Source organism: Rhinolophus ferrumequinum, chromosome 22 (assembly GCF_004115265.2).
Source record: "Rhinolophus ferrumequinum isolate MPI-CBG mRhiFer1 chromosome 22, mRhiFer1_v1.p, whole genome shotgun sequence".
Classification (NCBI taxonomy): domain Eukaryota; kingdom Metazoa; phylum Chordata; class Mammalia; order Chiroptera; family Rhinolophidae; genus Rhinolophus; species Rhinolophus ferrumequinum.
In genome coordinates this window covers 50,913,079-50,931,677 of record NC_046305.1, presented here as the reverse complement: position 1 = coordinate 50,931,677, position 18,599 = coordinate 50,913,079, and the positions used below count along the sequence as shown (strand labels likewise).

The 18,599-nt window shown below is 34.2% G+C and overlaps 1 protein-coding gene across 3 annotated transcripts; it reads left to right on the top strand.

Moving 5' to 3' along the window:
- Positions 1-582: 582 nt before the first annotated feature.
- Positions 583-18,599, top strand: HORMAD1 (HORMA domain containing 1). Of its 3 annotated transcripts, none has more exons than XM_033093237.1 (14): positions 583-639; positions 1,581-1,725; positions 3,107-3,170; positions 3,590-3,626; positions 5,702-5,728; positions 7,197-7,264; positions 7,777-7,928; positions 12,081-12,340; positions 14,155-14,221; positions 14,302-14,378; positions 15,069-15,104; positions 15,138-15,185; positions 17,068-17,139; positions 18,492-18,599. In XM_033093237.1, exons 1-14 carry the CDS (start codon positions 607-609, stop codon positions 18,570-18,572), a joined length of 1,167 nt encoding a protein of 388 aa, XP_032949128.1. In that variant the 5' UTR covers positions 583-606; the 3' UTR covers positions 18,573-18,599. The 3 variants fall into 3 exon arrangements, with proteins under 3 accessions (XP_032949128.1, XP_032949126.1, XP_032949127.1); XM_033093235.1 differs by adding an exon at positions 5,421-5,441 and having other exon boundaries at positions 607-639; positions 15,069-15,185; positions 18,492-18,589; XM_033093236.1 differs by having other exon boundaries at positions 607-639; positions 15,069-15,185; positions 18,492-18,589.

Below are 18,599 nucleotides of genomic sequence, written 5' to 3'. Positions count from 1 at the left end.
AGAACAAATGAAATTGGGATCCAAAAAATTGAAACTTACATCAAAATATCCAAGTTATCATTGAGAAATCAGAATCAGTCAAAAAAAATCTAGAGTATTTTCCGTTGTCCTTTTGTGGTTGTTCCACAGATTAGGACAATACTTTATATCCATAGCCATGCTGAAGTTCAGTGAAGAAAAGTTACCTGATTCGGTTATTTTGAAATTTCAAATTAAAACAAAAATTAAGAGATTATGTTAAAGGGTTTGGCAGGGGCAGTTTTTCATTACCTTATTACCCGTACAATGTTGTCAATGCTTGAATACTGGGAAGAAAAATAGAAGATTATGCTTTTAAAAAAAGTCTTTTAAAGAGCTTTCTTAACCCATTTATGTAAGGCTTACTAGTCAAATGGCTTAAAATTTGGACCTTACTCAAAGGAGTGGTACAGCAAAATGAGTATGTTTTTGAGATTCCATTTTAAGTAAAGGCATCCTCTCATTTAGTCACATAAAGTTCTTTCTGACTTTACATGTAATAAATTAAAATATTAGGGATAAAATTACCTGAAGTTAAAGCTTGTATTTATGTCACAGGTTGAATTAAAGAAAATACTTTATCAGAAGATGGCCACTGCACAACTGAAGAGAACTTCCATGGTATGATTTCTTGTATTTTAATATATTTTAATTTAGCTAATTTTTTGGTTTCTTGAAGTCTCAACTATTTTTATATTTGAAAGTTAGAGTCAACTATTGGAGGGTTTAGTGATATCAAGAAACGCCATGTTTTAGGAAATGAAGATTTTTGCTAAATGATTTTGAATTAATGGAGAATTCTATTGGATGTTTGATGCATTGCACTAAATCACTGGTTCAGATTCAGTTTACATTAGTCATTAATGAATGCTGTTCTGTTGCTTTGATGAAATTATCATTCATAGCCGTCCACTCCTAGCAAATGAATATCCGTGCCCCACAAAGATAAAATTGTCATTTTTGCACAGATTTTGCATTAAGAGTGTTATCTTTCCATGCATTATGCATTTACAGACAGTTAACCTGCGAGGGGATTTTTTTTTAAGATTTTTTTTTAATTAAAATTTATTGGGGTGACAATGGTTAGTAAAGTTACATAGGTTTAAGTGTACAATTCTGTAATCTATATATCATCTATATATCACATTGTGTTCACTACCCAGGGTCAGTTCTCCTTCCATCACCATATATTTTATCCCCTTTACCCTCATCTACCACCCCCTGCCCCCTTACCCTCTGGTAACCACTAAACTACTGTCTGTGTCTATGAGTTTTTGTGTCTTTGTTTGTCTTGTTCCTTTGTTGCTTTCAGTTTTATTTCCCACGTATCAGTAAAATCATAAAAAGATTCTTAAGCACTTTTTGTATATTACCTTTAGGCTGCTACCTTGGAAACACCCTCGTATCTTAGAAGTCGTACTGACTTTCTGGGGATTTTGAAGCACTGTTGTTAGAAATTCTTTGGGAGAGTACCATGCTTCTGCAGAATTAGATTTACAAGTTCAGGAAGACTTTGTTTTTAGCAAATCTAAGTAAAATGTTTTAATTTCCCTTGAATTTAGAGTGCATTGATATTTCCCAGTAAAATATCAACTGAGCAGCAGTCTTTGGTGTTAGTGAAGAGGCTCCTAGCAGTTTCAGTATCCTGCATCACGTATTTGAGAGGAATTTTTCCAGAATGTGCTTATGGAACAAGATATGTAGATGGTAATGTTTATTTTTAAACTTTAAACATAGTTATTTTTACTGGCTTGCTCTAAACCTATAATTTTTGACTTATATAAAGATTTCGGTTTTTTAGTAACAGCTCTATTGAGATGTAATTCACACACCTGACAATTCACTTATTTCAAGTGCACAATTCAGTGATTTTTAGCATAGTCAAAGATGTGCAAACATCACCACTATCCATTTTAGAATATTTTCATCACTCTAAAAGGAAACCCCATACCCATGAAGTCACTCTCATTTCCCTCAACCTCCCCAGTCCTAAGCAATCACCAGCCTGCTTTCCATCTCTATGGGTTTTTCTATTCTGGACATTTTATATGAATGGAATCATACAATATGTGGCCCTTTGTGACTGGCTTCTTTCACTTAGCGTCATGTTTTCAAGGTTCCTCCATACTGTAGCGTGGATTAGTACTTCATTTTTTATTGCTGAATAATATTCCATATAGATATACACCACAGTTTATCCATTCACAATCGATGAACATTTGGGTTGTTTCCACTTTTTGGCTATTATAAATAATGCCACATACGTGTACAAGTTTTTGTGTGGACATCTAAGTGGTTTTTAAAAAGTATATTCAATGCCTTTGAAAGCACTTAATCATAAAAGTTTTTCTTCATTTTCTCAAGTATAACTTCATCTGACATTACGCTTACAATGGTGAAGTAAACAGATAAAAATATTCTATTATTTATAGTTGTTTATAGTGGTGGTGTATGTTCTTATGTGAAAATAGTTTATATATACTACAATAACAACTTACTGTGCAGCACACAATATATACGTAATATTATGCATGATAATGTGCACCAACTATGTGCTAGGTGAAATGCAAAGCTCTATGTTATGTGTGATATCTTCTCATTCACATTGCAGACCTATGAGTTAGATACTATCGCTATTTTTCAGATAAGGAACCCGAGACTGAGAGATCTTCTCAGTCCTTTACATGGTATTACATGTTGCTTCTTTGCAGGGCTCTATCCAGTTAATTTCTTGGCCTTTTACAAGTATTTTACTAGGCTAAGAGTCCATAGCAAACATTCTAAGACTTTTGGATAACAATGGCATAAAAACATTATATATAACTTTAAGTATTCTATAGCTTTTAAAAATGAAAATTTCTATCTATTGACATGCATACTAATCATGTATGATGCCGTTTTGTAATAAGGATAAAAAGATTATTTGTTTCCATTTTGTTTAATTAATACTGATTACTTGGAAGTTAATTGCCATTAATAATATAATGATAATAAATACACAGCTAAAGAAAATAATCTTCATTTTAAATTTCTAATTGTTTACTAATCTTAAGTAGCTCTATATTTATATTGTCATTTTTGTGTGTAGATCTTTGTGTCAAAATTCTGAGAGACGATAAAAATTGTCCAGGATCTACACAGTTAGTGAAGTGGTAAGTAAAAGAATACCTAACAACAGAATATTCTTAAATCACATTTTTTTGTACCTTGGATATGTTTCAGTGTTTAACCCAGTTTTAGTGATTGCTCCTTTAACACTGGATACCATTCTTGCAGGTCTTTGGATTTTTGCATTAAAATTTTCCATATGCTCCACGTGAGCAGGCTTCATTTTCCCATTATTGTCCCCCACAAATACTAGCGATCACATATTTTATATCTTCCCTTTCATCCCTATCAACATTTTTTTCTATTTCTGCCACATTGTTTTATTTTAATCTAGTTGACAAAGAGGGAGCTTTAATAAGAAAATTTTATATTATTTAGTAATGCGATAATATGGAAATTTATTAAAAGAACTATTTTCTGGAAATGCACTCACTCTAAAAATGAATCCTTGATTATCTTTCAGGATGCTAGGATGCTATGATGCTTTACAGAAAAAATATGTAAGTCAGTATCTCTTCATCCTTTTTTTCCAAGTTTATATTCTACAAATGTAATATCAATTACCATACACTAAAACATTGATTTAAACTAATTTGGGCATAGGCCAGTCCAGTTTACTGAAAAGTCTGAACATTTGAATATTTTAAAGACTAATATTCAACTCACTTAAAGCCAACAGAACTAATACTTAAATTTTGCCAAGACAGTTTGGGTTAATAGTTAACACTCATTTGTATTAACAACACATATTAACTTACAAAAACTTAATTAAAAAGTCAAAATAGTTTATTCATTAGTTTCATATGCCTTCTATAATCTTTTTTATAATAATTTAATAAATTATTTCTTCACAAGCATTCAAAAATAAATTTCCATGTAGTCTAGGTTAAATTGTCACAAATTCTGAATTAGTGAAATTTCAATTAATAAGGTTTCACTATAGAGTATAAGCCTTTTTGTATACTTAGCATATGTATATGTCAACATATATAAAGATGTTAAAAAAAATTAATTTTATCTATGGTCACTAACCTCCCTCATTAAGGCATTAAGTATTTAATGTTCATTAAATATTAAGTGCCTGTTACATGCTAGGCACATATTCTAGGTCAGAGCTGGGTAAGCTAACAGTGATCAACAAGACAAAGAGGGTCCCTTCTATGGGTGGAAAACAGACAATAAAACAAGTCAGATTAATTTACAATAGTGTTAAAATGCCATTGCATTTTTAGAAAAAGTATGTGACAAATGTAGAGGTGGGATAACTTTAGATGAGGTGGTCAAAGGAGCTACTGGAGGAGGTGACATTTAAGCTGACACTTAAATGAGAAGAAACCAGCCAGGCATTCATTTTTGGGCGGGAATACTCCTAGCGGGGCAGCAAATGCGAAGAGTTGGAAGGGAGTTTGGAGAGCTCAAGGCCAGTATGATTGAAGTGCAGTGAGCAGTGGGGGCGAGGGGCATGCGATGAGCCTGGGGAGATAGGCGGGGCCAGAGCATACAAGGCCGTGTAGGTAAGGAGTTTGGGTTTTATTTCAGGTGCAGAGAAGTCCTTTGAAGGTTTTCGATAAAAATGTAACAACAGCATTTGATTTATATGTTAAATTAAAAGAAAAATCACTCTGGCTGCTATTTAAAGAATGTACTGTAGAAGAACAAATTGGAATTAAGGAGAATTGCACTTAATTTATTACTGCAGTACTAGTAAAAACAAACAAAAAAAAAATGGTGGCTTAGAACAGGATGGCAGAGGAGGAGAAAAAAAGAAAAGATTTAGGATAAGATTGTCAGTAGACCTGATTGGACCTATTGATGGATTGGTTGTGGAGTATAAGCAAAAGATCTAAATCAAAGACGGCTCTTAGATTTTGGCAGGTTACCTGAGTGACTATTGCCTGTGATTCTCTGTTCCTATGGTCTCCAGAGCCTCTTCCCTTTATTAAATGAGCAGGGCTCTGAACTCTACTTTTTCTCCTTTCAAAATCAGTTATATTGATAAGGTTTAATGTGTTCTTTCACAATATGTATTTTCCTTGTAACTGGCAGTAATCCCTTGTTTGCTTAAGTAAACGATATGAATTTCAATCTTCAGTAAATCAACTAGAAATAGATATTTTGGGAAAAAGAGACAAATATCTATTGCTTTATATGCATCATACAAAGTCTATTTGTTGCAAGATTATGTCTTTCTAAGAATAAGTGTTGAAATAGGACAAAATTCTTATGATCCATCATGAAAAAAGTATTTTACACAATAAAAGTTATTAAGATTTATGTTTTTTGTTGTATTTCAGCTAAGGATGGTTGTGCTAGCTGTAAGTATTTTTAAATTGTATATTTATTAAAGACTGTCAAATCCGGCTTTGCTTAATTAAATAATACTAAAACCATCAGTTAACTATGTTATTTTATTCAAACTATTGATCTGTTCAATGGAAAAAAGTAACAAATTAGTACTTAGAGGTGTCATTGTGTATTTTATTTTGCTGAGTCCATTTAATAGTTTAGCCTAAACGTTTAGTTCTCCTTGAATAGTTAGCCTGGTATAACTCAATTATAAATTATTTTTAATTAGGTATACACCAATCCAGAAGACCCTCGGGTAAGTGTGCTTAATAAAGAAACGCAATGCCTCTAATATCTAAAAATAACTTAAAAATTATAATATAATATGCTTTGAATTGTGCTTTCATCAATGTACTTTCATGGTTGAATCTCATAGACTTTTGAGGTAAGACAGGGCTTGTATTGTTATTTTTAAACAGATTAATACACTTACTACAAGAGAGATTATGTGACTGATTCTAGGCTACAAAGAAATAGCCTAGAAATTTCTTACATTAGAAATAACCTTAATCTCCTGACTTCTAGTTCTTTACAATAATCTTTTTAATTAGAATTATGAAAGGAGTTGAGTTTGAGAAAAATAAGCAACTCATCCTTAAACTTTGAATATTCATCCCAGTCCAGTCATACCCCCCTGTTCATGTAACAATTAAAGTAGGGATTACAAGAACCCATAAGACAAGAAACAAAGGGGAAAAATCGATTGAATCCTCACTGTTATTAGGATCTGTTCTTTGGGGCTTTCTGTGCATTACCTCATTGATTCATCACAACCTTCATGAGCTAACTACCATTATCAGCTTTACTTTATAGATAAAGAAACCTAACACTGTGTTCGCAGTGGCAGAACCAGAATTTGGATCTAAGAAGGCCAGTTCATGATCTGGGTGCTCAACCATTACACTAGAGCTGTTACAGTGTTTCATTCAGTCAGGGAGCAGCAGATTTTTAAAAAAGAAAGAGCTGATCCCCATTCCTGTCTGAGCACTGAAATGTAAAGAAAGCAATATTAGAGCCTCAGAGGACTGGGAATGTCTTTTCTTTGATACTCATGCCTGCAATTAATGCTTAATATATGTCCATGGCGACAAAAGAAAATCATATGTGCAAAGGCCTATGAATTAGTTGATTGTTCAGAAACTGATTGCTCAGGAAAGTGTTCGCTTATTTTCAGATGTTTTACAGTTGCATATTTTTTTCTTTCAGTAAAAGATAAACCTTGCTGATGAACTAATATTTACTGACTGCTTGGTGTGCCAGGCCCTTTACTGAGGACTCTGTATAAATTATCCCATTTGATAAGTATTCACAACCACTAATGAGATAGGTACTATTTTTATTAGCTGGGGAAACTGAGACTTAGAAAGCTTAAATGACTTGCTTGTGACAAATGACAGTACAGCAAGGATTTAAGCCCTGTGATTAGTTATTTTACTAAAGTAAGAGATATGCTTCCTTCCTTACCTGCCTGCTAAGGAGTTCCTTCTGTCTGGTATACATAATTGCAACGAGTGAGAGAATAAATCTCTCTCCAAGATTGAAACCCCAATCCCAAACCATGGGAAGTGACTATTAGGACTTGAAAGTTTCAGTGGACCAATAGGGATTAATATAGCAGAAAAAAATTATTAAGCAAATGTTAAGAGTTCTACAAAAATGGTATATAGCTACTCGGCTGCCAGTCCTGTATACCAGATATGTAACTGCAATGACTTCTATTTAAGACAATTTCAGAATGTTACCAATTTAAATTCAAGTATACCAATAATGGACCAGTCATGGACTTCTTAAGGTATGTTCTATAGTTTTCTTTTTTATATAACAGATTACCATTTATTCATATTAATACTATATAGCTAAACTTCAGGATTAATTCTGAAACTCCTCAGACATCCCCAATTAACCATCAAGGTATAGATGTATTAAATATCCTTGGAGTAGCTGCGAGCCAGTAGTCTGGCTAATTATATGCTATTTTAATTGAGAAACACAGTCAGAGTAGGAAAACTATTGTATGCTTGAGTGATTATAAATGTCACTAAAATGCTTCATTTTTTTCCTTTAAACATATTATATGAAATGCATATTAATTTATTTAAAATTAAGTTATTAGTTTATAATAATGATATTAAGAGTGATATAGTGATATTAAAATTTTTGTAATAATGACATTGAAACACATTTTAGGGTAGCTTTCAACTTAATGCTATAATAGAAATAAGAATCTCAAATAGTAAAATATGAAGTTATGTTATTAGAAGCTGCAGGTGTCATAAAAGAAATCAATGTATGATTCTCTTCTAGTAAAAACCAAAGCAGTGAATCTAGTGTGTCATCTGCTGACACCAAGAAAGCAAGTATTCTCCTCATTCGCAAGATTTATGTTCTAATGCAAAATCTAGGACCTTTACCTAATGATGTTTGTTTGACCATGAAACTTTTTTACTACGATGAAGGTACTATTTGCAATTCATTCTGTTTCACTTGTTGTGTGTATGTTTTATTACCATTGAAACAATTGATTTCTGTACCAAATGTATTTTAGGACCTAAATTGTTATATATATTTCTTACTATTATTTCAGGTGTACAAAACTACATAGTGATTAGACAATTCCACACCTCACAACATAAGGCCAACAAATCTACTACCCATCTGACACCGTATATAGCTATTACAATACCATAGATTATATTCCCTATGCCATACTTTATATCCTGTGACTATATATTTTTTAATTATAGTTGACATTCAGTATTATTTCATATTAGTTTCAGGTGTACAGCATAGTGGTTAGGCATTTATGTAATTTATGAAGTGATCCCTCTGCTAAGTCTAGAATCCATCTGACATTATACATAGTTTTTACCACATTATTGACTATATTCTCCATACGGTATTTTATATCCCTGTAACTATTTTGTTTGTAACTACCAATTTGTACTTCCTAATTCCTTCATCTTTCTCACCCATCCCCCAAACCCTCTCATCTAGCAACCATCAGTTTGTTCTCTGTATCTCTGAGTCTATTTCTGTTTTGTTTGTTCATTTATTCTGTTCTTTAGATTCCACATATAAGTGAGATCATATGATCTTTGTCTTTCTCAGTCTGACTTATTTCACTAGGTCCATCCACATTGTTGCAAATGGTAAGATTTCATTCTTTTTTATGACAGAGTAATACTCTATTATATAAATGTACCACAATTTCTTTATCCATTCTTCTTACTGATGGGCATTTTGGTTTTTTCCATGTCTTGGCTATTGTGAATAGCACTGTAGTAAATAAACATAGGGGTGCATACATCTTTTTGAATTAGTGTTTTGGGTTTCTTTGGATAAACACCCAGAAGTGGATAAACACCCATAAGGTAGTTCTATGTTTAATTTTTGGAGGAACTTCCATTCTGTTTTCCATAGTGGCTGCACCAATTTGCAGTGCTACCAATAGTACCTGAGAGTTCCCTTTTCTCCACATCCTCGCCAACATTTGCTGTATGTTGAGTTATACATATATTTTGAAATTATAAAATTTGCATTTAATATCGGTATTTGAAAACGATTTGAAAGAATGGGCTTTAAAATATACACAAACTTCTCCAGTGATATGAACCTATCCATGAGAGGTACAGTCTCACTTATATTTAAAGAAATGAAACAGTGAGATACTATTTTTCACTTACCAGATCGGTAAAACTTGTAAACCTGGATGTTATTGGCTCGGGTGTGGGGGGGAAAGGAGGCACTTTTATACACTTGTGTATGTATGTGTGTAGGTGCAACATTTTTATAGGACAGTTTGGCAGTATCAAAATGTTAAATGAAGATTCTCTTTAATCCAGAAAGTCTATAGCTAGAAAAAATCTTGGGACTATACTAGCACAAATATGTGAGGTTATATGTATATAAGGATTTTCATTATAGCATTGGTTAAACTAGGAACAAACTGGAAACAGCCTTGAGTGTCCTTCATTGGAGGATTGAGTAAATAAATTATGGTGCATCTATATAATAGAATACTGTGCGAGCTGTTAAAAAGAATGTGCTGATAAATTAAGTTACCAAGAAATATTAAAACATTTAAAAAAGATGTTAAAAACACCTAGGTACAGAACAATATGATCTCATTCATGTTTTTTAAGGACCTATGTATGAAAATTACATATTTTACAAGCACAATATCTTCTAGGAGAACATAACAACAACTAACAATTACTGAATATTTACTATGTGCCAGTTCTGTTCTGAGCATTTTACACAATTGAATTTATTTATACCCACAATGACCCTAATGTGGTACTGTATTTCCCCGAAAATAAGACCGGGTCTTATATTACTTTTTGCTCCAAAAGACTCATTAGGGCTTACTTTCAGGGGATGTCTTATTTTTTCGTGTACAACCATCTACATTTGTTCATGTACAACAATCTACATTTATTCATTTATTCATGTACAAAAATGTACATTTATTCATATACAGTCATGTCATCTTCTTTTGGAACATCGTCATAACTCTCCAAACCCCGAATTCCGGCTTGAATTTCTAGTGACTCCATTTCCTGTAGAACCACTGGCCCCAATCTCTCCTGTCCAGCAATAGAGCTCTCCTTAAATGAGCCCTTCTTGTCCATGTGGCCTGCTCATAGTGCACTGGCAACACAGCTGTCAGTGATTTTATCCCATGAATTCTTCACCCAAGTCACAACCTCTTGCAGGCTAGGCTTCACAAAGTTTCCACACCGATTTCTCTCCTTTCTATTTACAGTGTAGTCATTGATTCCAAGCGCAAATAGTCCTTGAATGCCTTGTTTATTGCAATATCAAGAGTCTGGATATAGGCAGTCATTCCTGCAGGAATCATTCTTTGATCTATTCTTCTCTCTGCAAGGAAGTTCTTCATGTCTTTCGCGCGGTGAGTGCTGGCTGAATCCCAGACTAGCAGACCTCTTTGGCCACCTCACAAAACAAGTGGCAGCATTAAATCGACCTACTTCCTTATAACTCCTTGTGTGCACCAGGCTTTTTCGGTTTCAAGAACATAAATGCCTGAAACACGTTCAACCTTATCTTTCTTGCCCTTAGTGATGATTAGAGGTGATGTTTTCTTTCCATCCAGACGAATTGCCAAAATACAGGTAACGTGCACTTTTGTAACCAGCGGAGGAAATGTAGATTGACGAGGCACCTGTCTATCATTTGTCATTTGAGATCCTTGGCTCATAAACACTGCAGTTTCATCCATAGCAATCCTGTTGGAGAATTGGTATTTAGAAAAGTCGATGCCATCGACAAAGGACTTGAATGCAAGTGCACGTTTAATAATAACTTCAGCATCTTCCAGCTTGAACAGTGTTGTTGATCTTAGGGACAGTTCATATCGCTAAAGGAAGCCATCCAGCCAGTGTTGTGATGCTTTGAATTCTGCGGATATTTCTAACTGTGGTGCCATTGCCCTTGCTCTCCTGTCAGCAATCCATTCACAGATGATGTCTTCCAGCTCAGGAAATAATGGTAGCCCACTGATCCACACTCTTAGCGTTTCCCTCGTCCACCTGTTGACTGAGGTTACCGTACTCTGCTCGCCATTTTCAGACCATTCAGAGATCCAACTTCTCTTTGCAGAAAGCCGTAAGATTCTTGCCCCGAGAGTCCTGCACGATTCCTTTCTTGTATTCGACGGAATAGCTCTTTCTTTTTGCACTCATCTTGTCTGGTGGTCAAAATATTATTCTCTTTAAATCAAGTGTTAATTGAAGACTTACGAGACAGGAGTGGCAAAAAAATGATGACAGTTAAGAATGATGGTCCACACAAAAGCAACGAAAAATTGCAGGCACCAAAATTCAGAAAACATTTCTTTATTTCACACAAATGCATTAAGTACGTCCGTTACAACACACGACATATTGAATTATGAAGATTCATGTTAGACACAACCACGTCCGTTCGTTATCGAGTGTGCACATTATTCGTGCGTTGTGTCTGTACTCCGATTGGTCATACGGCAGTAAGTCTCGAGTTCATCTGTTTACATAGGCGTTACCTCTCATCCAAAGGCTCCCACTTGGGTATTTACAAATAATTATAACTTATATTATCATTTATTTTAAGTATTGATGTCAATAATATTTATTTATATTTAATTATATGTTAACATTATTATTTTATAATTTAATACGTCCGTCGTATGTTGCAATGGACATAAATGCGTCTGTCTGGCTGATGATCTTAACTTGGGCTTATTTTTGTGGTAGGGCTTATATTATAAGCATCCTGACAAATCATGCTAGGGCTTGTTTTCCAGTTAGGTCTTATTTTCGGGCAAATACGGTAGGCGGGGTTATTTTCCCCATTTGACAGATCGGGAAACCGAATTAAGGCTGATCAATAATTTCCTCAAGGTCACACAGCCAGTCAAGTGAAGAAAAAGAAAAGGTTACCTTTAGGGAATAAAACAAGAACTTGGAGATAGTAGGAGAGTGATTTTTTCTTTTTATCGTACGCCGTTTTAGAAGTACTAGTGGAATTTCTTCAATCTGCATATATTTTTATTATAATATTTTCTTCAATTTCATGAAAAGCACAGTTTATACTTAACTCTTTTGCAGTCACACCTGCAGATTACCAGCCTCCTGGTTTTAAGGATGGGGACTGTGAAGGAGTGATATTTGATGGGGAACCTATGTACTTAAATGTGGGAGAAGTCCCAACTCCTTTTCACACCTTCAAAGTAAAAGTGACTACTGAGAAAGAACGAATGGAAAATATTGATTCATCTGTATTATCACCAAAACAATTAAAAACACCACTTCAGAAAATTCTCGTGGACAAAGATGAGGTAGAATATGAAACGAAGCAGTATATAAATGTAAGTATATTTAAAGAAATATAAAGTCCAGTAGTAATAAATGCTTGACTCAATTTTGAGGACTTTCTTCACAGCTCTCATTAATACTTGTATAAATACTGTCTCATAACCATAAACTCTAGATTGGAAGGGACGTTGAAGGTATAGGCTTGTTTTAAAGGGCAAATGATAATAATATACAATTTTCTCAAAATGCATGGTGGTTGTAAGAACCCTTAGATCCTATGGTTGTTAGAGGTCACTGAACTAGACATGTCCACACAACAAGCCACCACTTCAACAACTCTGGAATTTCCATACAGATGTTAGCGTGCACTCTGAATATGCCCCAACCCAGTTTAAAACATCAGTTTCAGAGGTTTTTATCTGGGTACAAACAACATTATTCTCAGAAGTTTAAAAGTGCAACTACTGTGAATGAAGCAGGGAATGGTCATGGAGGCCCAGCCACTGCCCAGGTCACCACCTGACCAGCCCTCATAGTGGGCTCTGTGGAGACCCCGTGGTCTGCAGCATAGTTTGAAAACCTACTCCAGCCCCCCACCTAATGCTAGAACCCTTTTTACAAGACCTCTACTAACTGTGCTTGAACTTCTTCAGGGCCTGGACAGTCAGTTCTGGAAGGCGAACTGTGCCTACCACTTAGATTTACAAGTGTGCATTCTCAGTATTTGTTGAATGAATGGATGAATGTAAGTATAAAGCTTTTGTTGTTCACTCCCAGAAAATCTTTCATCATTAACATGATTGTTCCTTAATCTCATCTTTGTTTTATCTTATCTCATTTCATTCTAAATTATGACCACAGTACATATATAGAGAGAGACTGACAATTTTGATTGAGGCTCTGTGGCCACACCCTTACAAAGAGAGAATTCAATTTCGACCAATATGGTCAAAAAAGAAATCTTTTTCCTAAAACCTAAACCCCAGTCTTGCTTTATAAACAAATATGTCTGGGATTTATGTAGCATTCTCACATTTAAAGATCTTTGACACATCACAAGAGAATACTAATTATAAAGTAGACATTAGGGACCGTCATGGTGGCTCAGGCGGTTGGAGCTCCGTGCTCCTAACGCTGAAGGCTGCTGGTTTGATTCCCTCATGGGCCAGTGGGCTCTCCACCACAAGGTTGCCAGTTCGACTCCTGCAAGGGATAGTGGGCTATGCCCCCTGCAACTAACAACGGCAACTGGACCTGGAGGTGAGCTGCGCCCTCCACAACTAAGAAGGACAACAACTTGACTTGGAAAAAGTCCTGGAAGTACACACTGTTCCCCAGTAGAGTCCTGTTCCCCTTCCCCAGTAAAATCTTTTAATAAATAAAATAAAGTAGACATTAAGCCTGTTGCTATTTCTACCATACCACAAGTGAGTTTATCCTTCGCTAACTCCCTGAAGAGGGCTGGAGCATATTAAGAACGTACGCCAACATCTGTATGGAAATTCCAGAGCTAGTGAAGTGGCGGCTTGTTGTGTGAACATGTCTAATTCAGTGCCCTCTAACAACAGTAAGAGCTAAGGGTTCTTACAACCATCATGCATTTTGAGAAAGTTGTATATTTTTATCATTTGTCCTTAAAGCAATCCTGCAAAGTGAAGCAATGTAGTATTTTATACTTTGGGTAAATAAATTGACTTGTTATTGTGATTATAGAACCATTTTATTTCTAGCAAGCATAAGGTAGTTTGTAGTGTTATGTCATATTTAACCTTCACAGAAAACAAATTTGTTCATAAATACTTTTACCAAGTTGTTTTAGATTTTTTTTGAAATGTGTCCATCATTTTTTTTTCATGTAATTATGTAGGATGATTCTGACAATGAAACTAGAATGGAAGAACAGAAAAAAAATTCTGGATCTTCTGAACTTGAAGGTGAGAAGTTAATGAAAATGTAGATTAATTCACCTCCAATTCAATTTTATACTATTTTAACTCTTTTTTTTTTATTTCAGAACTAAGTTTAGTTTGTGAGGAAGATGAAATTATGAAGTGTAAAGAAAGTCCAGATCTTTCAATTTCTCATTCTCAGGTATAAACTTGATAGTTCCATCTCACTTTTAACTTGTTTTTTTCCAAAAGACTGTTGCTTGCATGCTTCTTCTCAGATTTTCTTATTATATTCTAGGTCTTGTAGAAGAAAATTAGGTACTAAAAATGCTTATTAACAAAATCTGGGAATTATATGTTGGAAAGTTTTAAGTATATTATTGGTAGATTTGCTTAGTAATAAATCTAAATACTGTTCATAGAATCTCTGTATTTCAGAGCTAGATAGTATCTTCAGCAATTATTTATTCCACCACCCTTTGTGTTTACAATTTGGTTGCTTTGGAGCAGAACATGTTTAATTTGTTTTCCATATACAGTAAAATCTTGAAGTGACATTTAGATAAAATGAACTTGAAAATAATGGGACAGATGATTGTTCCCCTTTGCACAGCCCCATTCTCCAGTGGGGGTGGACAAAAGTTTTCATCTTCTGGAAGAGTAGTGCCTGATGATCATTTGGGGCTTTCTCAGTTCAGTGAATGGTCACTTGTGTAGTGTCAGTTTCACTATCTTTAGCTTTGTGCTTTTTGTGACAACCAACTCAAAATTATTGGTTTCATTAAATCAACATAACAAGACCCTAAATTGGATGTGATTGAATTTTTGAACTCCATTATTGTGTTATGAGAAGCTTTTATTATGTGGTTTTGTTTAATTATTTCTTTTCTAGGTTGAGCACTTAGTCAATAAAACATTTGAACTTGGTGTGTCTGATGTCAGTAAAACTTCTGAACTTGAGGTGTCTGAAAGCAAAACAAGAAGTGGAAAAATCTTTCAGAATAAAATGGTAAGTGACTCTTTAGATTTGTTTTCCATTCCAACCTTGTAATTTTTCCCCTACATGAGTTTATTTTGCTTAATTAACACTTCGTGTATTAGACCAGTATTTAATAAGCGCCTACTATGTGTCAGGTGTTTTACTAGGTGCTGGAGACATAACGTGAATAACACACAGTTGCTGTTCTTAGCTAAAAATTTAGTAATTGGAGGTCACTAAGCAGTGACAAGGGGCTATGATAGCAGTCTGAATAGGCTGCATCGAGGCACAAAGGAAAGTCTGGTTAATCTTACTGAAGGTACATTAGAGTGGGGAATCCAGGAAAGGCTTTGAGAAGTGACACCATTATCTAGACTCCCAAGGATATGCCAAAATGTTTCCATGTTCTGTCTTGTAAATGGATTATCTTGTTAACAAGACATTAAAAATGAGTGTTTTGTATGTATCTTGCATAAAATGAATCTCATGTTCTTAAGAAAAAAAAACAACACACACACACACTGCCTTATTTCAATTTTTGGTATGAACTGTACTAAATAGAAATTTGTATTTTATTTTAGACCTTTAAGTTACTCTCAGAGGTTTGGAGGTAAAGAAAAAGCATTCTGTAAACTATTCAAAACATATCCAAGGCTAGGAAACAAACAGCATACTAACAGTGGTGAGCTGGAGCGTTTCTTCCCAAGTCCTTATTCAGTGACATCATGTTGGCACCTGGGAACTGGACGTATTCACCTCATGGATATGTGCAAATGCCTCAACTCCCAGAGAACCGGTTGTCAAACATTGAACAAGTCACCGCTGATTATAGTGCCATTTTCAGGTGTCCCAACCCCCCACATTCTTAATGGAAGTTAGAAATGGCAGAAGGCAGCATTCAAACTAGTATGCTGATGAAAGCAAGAGATAAAATAATTTCAAAAATTAGTATCTCTAAGCAGCAAAATGTGCTTTCTAGGCAGCTTCTCCTTAGGATGAGTATCCTGTACTAGGATGTAGGGAGAACAGCAAGCGTTAAAAAATGATTAGGCAAGATTTCCTTGTAATGGAACATTAGGATGCTTTGGGAACATAAATTCACTTCTGAAATTGCCTGTGTTTTTGGATACGATCTCTTTGCCAAAGTACCCTAATTTTGAGAATCATGACTGAATTATGGTTAGGAAAGGGCAAGAAATGAAAATATTTAATAATACATATTAAGAAAGTTATTGAAGAGTACATTTGAAGCACCAGAAAATAAGTACGTCCTTTTAGACAGTAGTAGTAGGACAGCTAATAATTTGTCATCATCCAATATTCATTAAAAAAAACTGAATATATAGCATTATTCACAATAGCCAAAAGGTGGAAAAAACCTAAATGTCTACCAACAGATGAATGGGTAAACAAAATGTGGTCTATCCACACAATAGAATATTATTAGGCCATAAAAAGGAATGAAGTACCAATCCTACAATGCTACAATTTGGATTAACCTTGGAAACATCATGCTAAGTGAAAAGAAGCCGGTCACAAAAGCCCACATGTTATATGATTCCATTCATGTGAAAGTCCAGAATAGGGATTTCTATAGCGATATGAAATTGTAGGGCTGGTGGGAGAATGGAGAAGTAGAGGAGTGATAGCTCTAATGGTCCAGGGTTTCTTTTTAGAGTGATTGAAAGTGTTCTAAAATTGACTGATGGTGGTTGCACAGCTCTGTGAATATACTTAAAAATCATTGAATTGTACACTTTTAAATAGCGAATTGTATGGTATATGAATTACATCTCAGTAAGGCTGTTTTTTAAAAAAAACTTCATGTAGTTACCCATGGTTAAAAATCATTGGTTAAAATTGGTTGGTCTTTGAGAAATAACCAATTAGTAATTATTCTATCTTTGTGGAGGCTAATGGAAATCAACCAGTAAAATCTTCTAAAGACAAGTGGAAGAGAAGTGAACTCAAATCTGGGAAAACAGTAAGTCTCATGATAATTTATAGGTTGAATAAAATGGCAAGTATTAGAATGTCATTATTAAATATTAAATTTAAGATGATAAATATGATAATATCCCTGGTATACCTCAGAGCTCTTATATCCAAATCTTTTAAAAATATTTGGCTCCAAAAAATCTGACTCTGAAATAAGATGTGCTATGTTGGTTTATTAATTTTTTCCATGTAAATATTTAATGTCTAATTCTGTGAATGATTTGAAGTAGTTGAAGGAATTTATAAAATAAATAAAAATCAGTGTCAGGAAAATAGGAATAGAGTGAAAAAATGAGACTACAAGAATATTCAGGCCCTTTTATTTATATAGAGCTAAAATTGGGCCACAAATTTGAACTGAGCTTTCTGCAGACAAAACTGAAGTAGAAAGAGATGTTACCAAAACAACGTGTTCCTTAAAAATACAGCATTTCCTCCTAGAACCTTAGAAAAAAATTTTTCCGGACCTAAATCCTATAACAATTGTTTTATATTTGGAAACTTACTTTACTAAATCAGATAATGTGTTTGTCATTTCTGAGATAAATATATTTTGTTAACTAGGATTTTTAGTATTAGTAGGTTAAATTAGACAACTGAAAACTTAAGACTGTTTTTAAAAATCAAATGTTAAAAGGGTAATCTCAAAAATACAGTTGACTAATACTATTATCATTTTACGTATCTTAAAAAGAGAATGGAGTAAGCTGACATTTAATTAATGTACTAGGTTCTTTTCATTTTTCCCAATGTAGTAAGTCTTGATTTTTTTTTCAGCAAAATCATAATCCATTTTGTATTCTCAGTGATTTTTTTTTCCCCAGAAGAATCAAAGTTCAGTAACTCAGGGAATCTTGTGAGGAATTTTCCTAGTTCGTCACCCTTTTCATGCAAAAGTGTACATTGAATGTCTACTAGTAGGCACTGCTCAGGACCAGGATACAAAAACAAAACATGATTTAAATCTTACATTGTGCCAGGTAGAATGTTTCTCAATTTGCATCTGGTTTTTAAATCGTTTTTCTCCTTTCATCCCCCCAAAATATTTTACTATTTTGAGGGCATAATGTTAAATCTGTCTACTCCAACAACTCTAATGAGGACCTTATACTTTGCAAGTGTATACTTTCTGCGGCCATGAGAAGATATAAATATGTCAGTAATAAAATTTACCGTACTTTTAAAGAACCCAGGTAACCTATCTTAGTAGAAAAATAGGTATGCTAGGTATGATTTAAAAAGAGAAAGAAAGAAACCTCAGAGACATGATAAAGATCTAAAGTTAAAGACATTTAAACTGGAAATTACCTATTCTTAGTAGTTGTTTTCTTTTGACAGGGCCGTCATCGCTTTGATTCTCCTAGTCAAGAGTCAGTGCCAAAAAGAAGAAAGTTTAGTGAACCAAAGGAACATACATAAAAATTGTTTTTCTTCTTCATGTTTGCA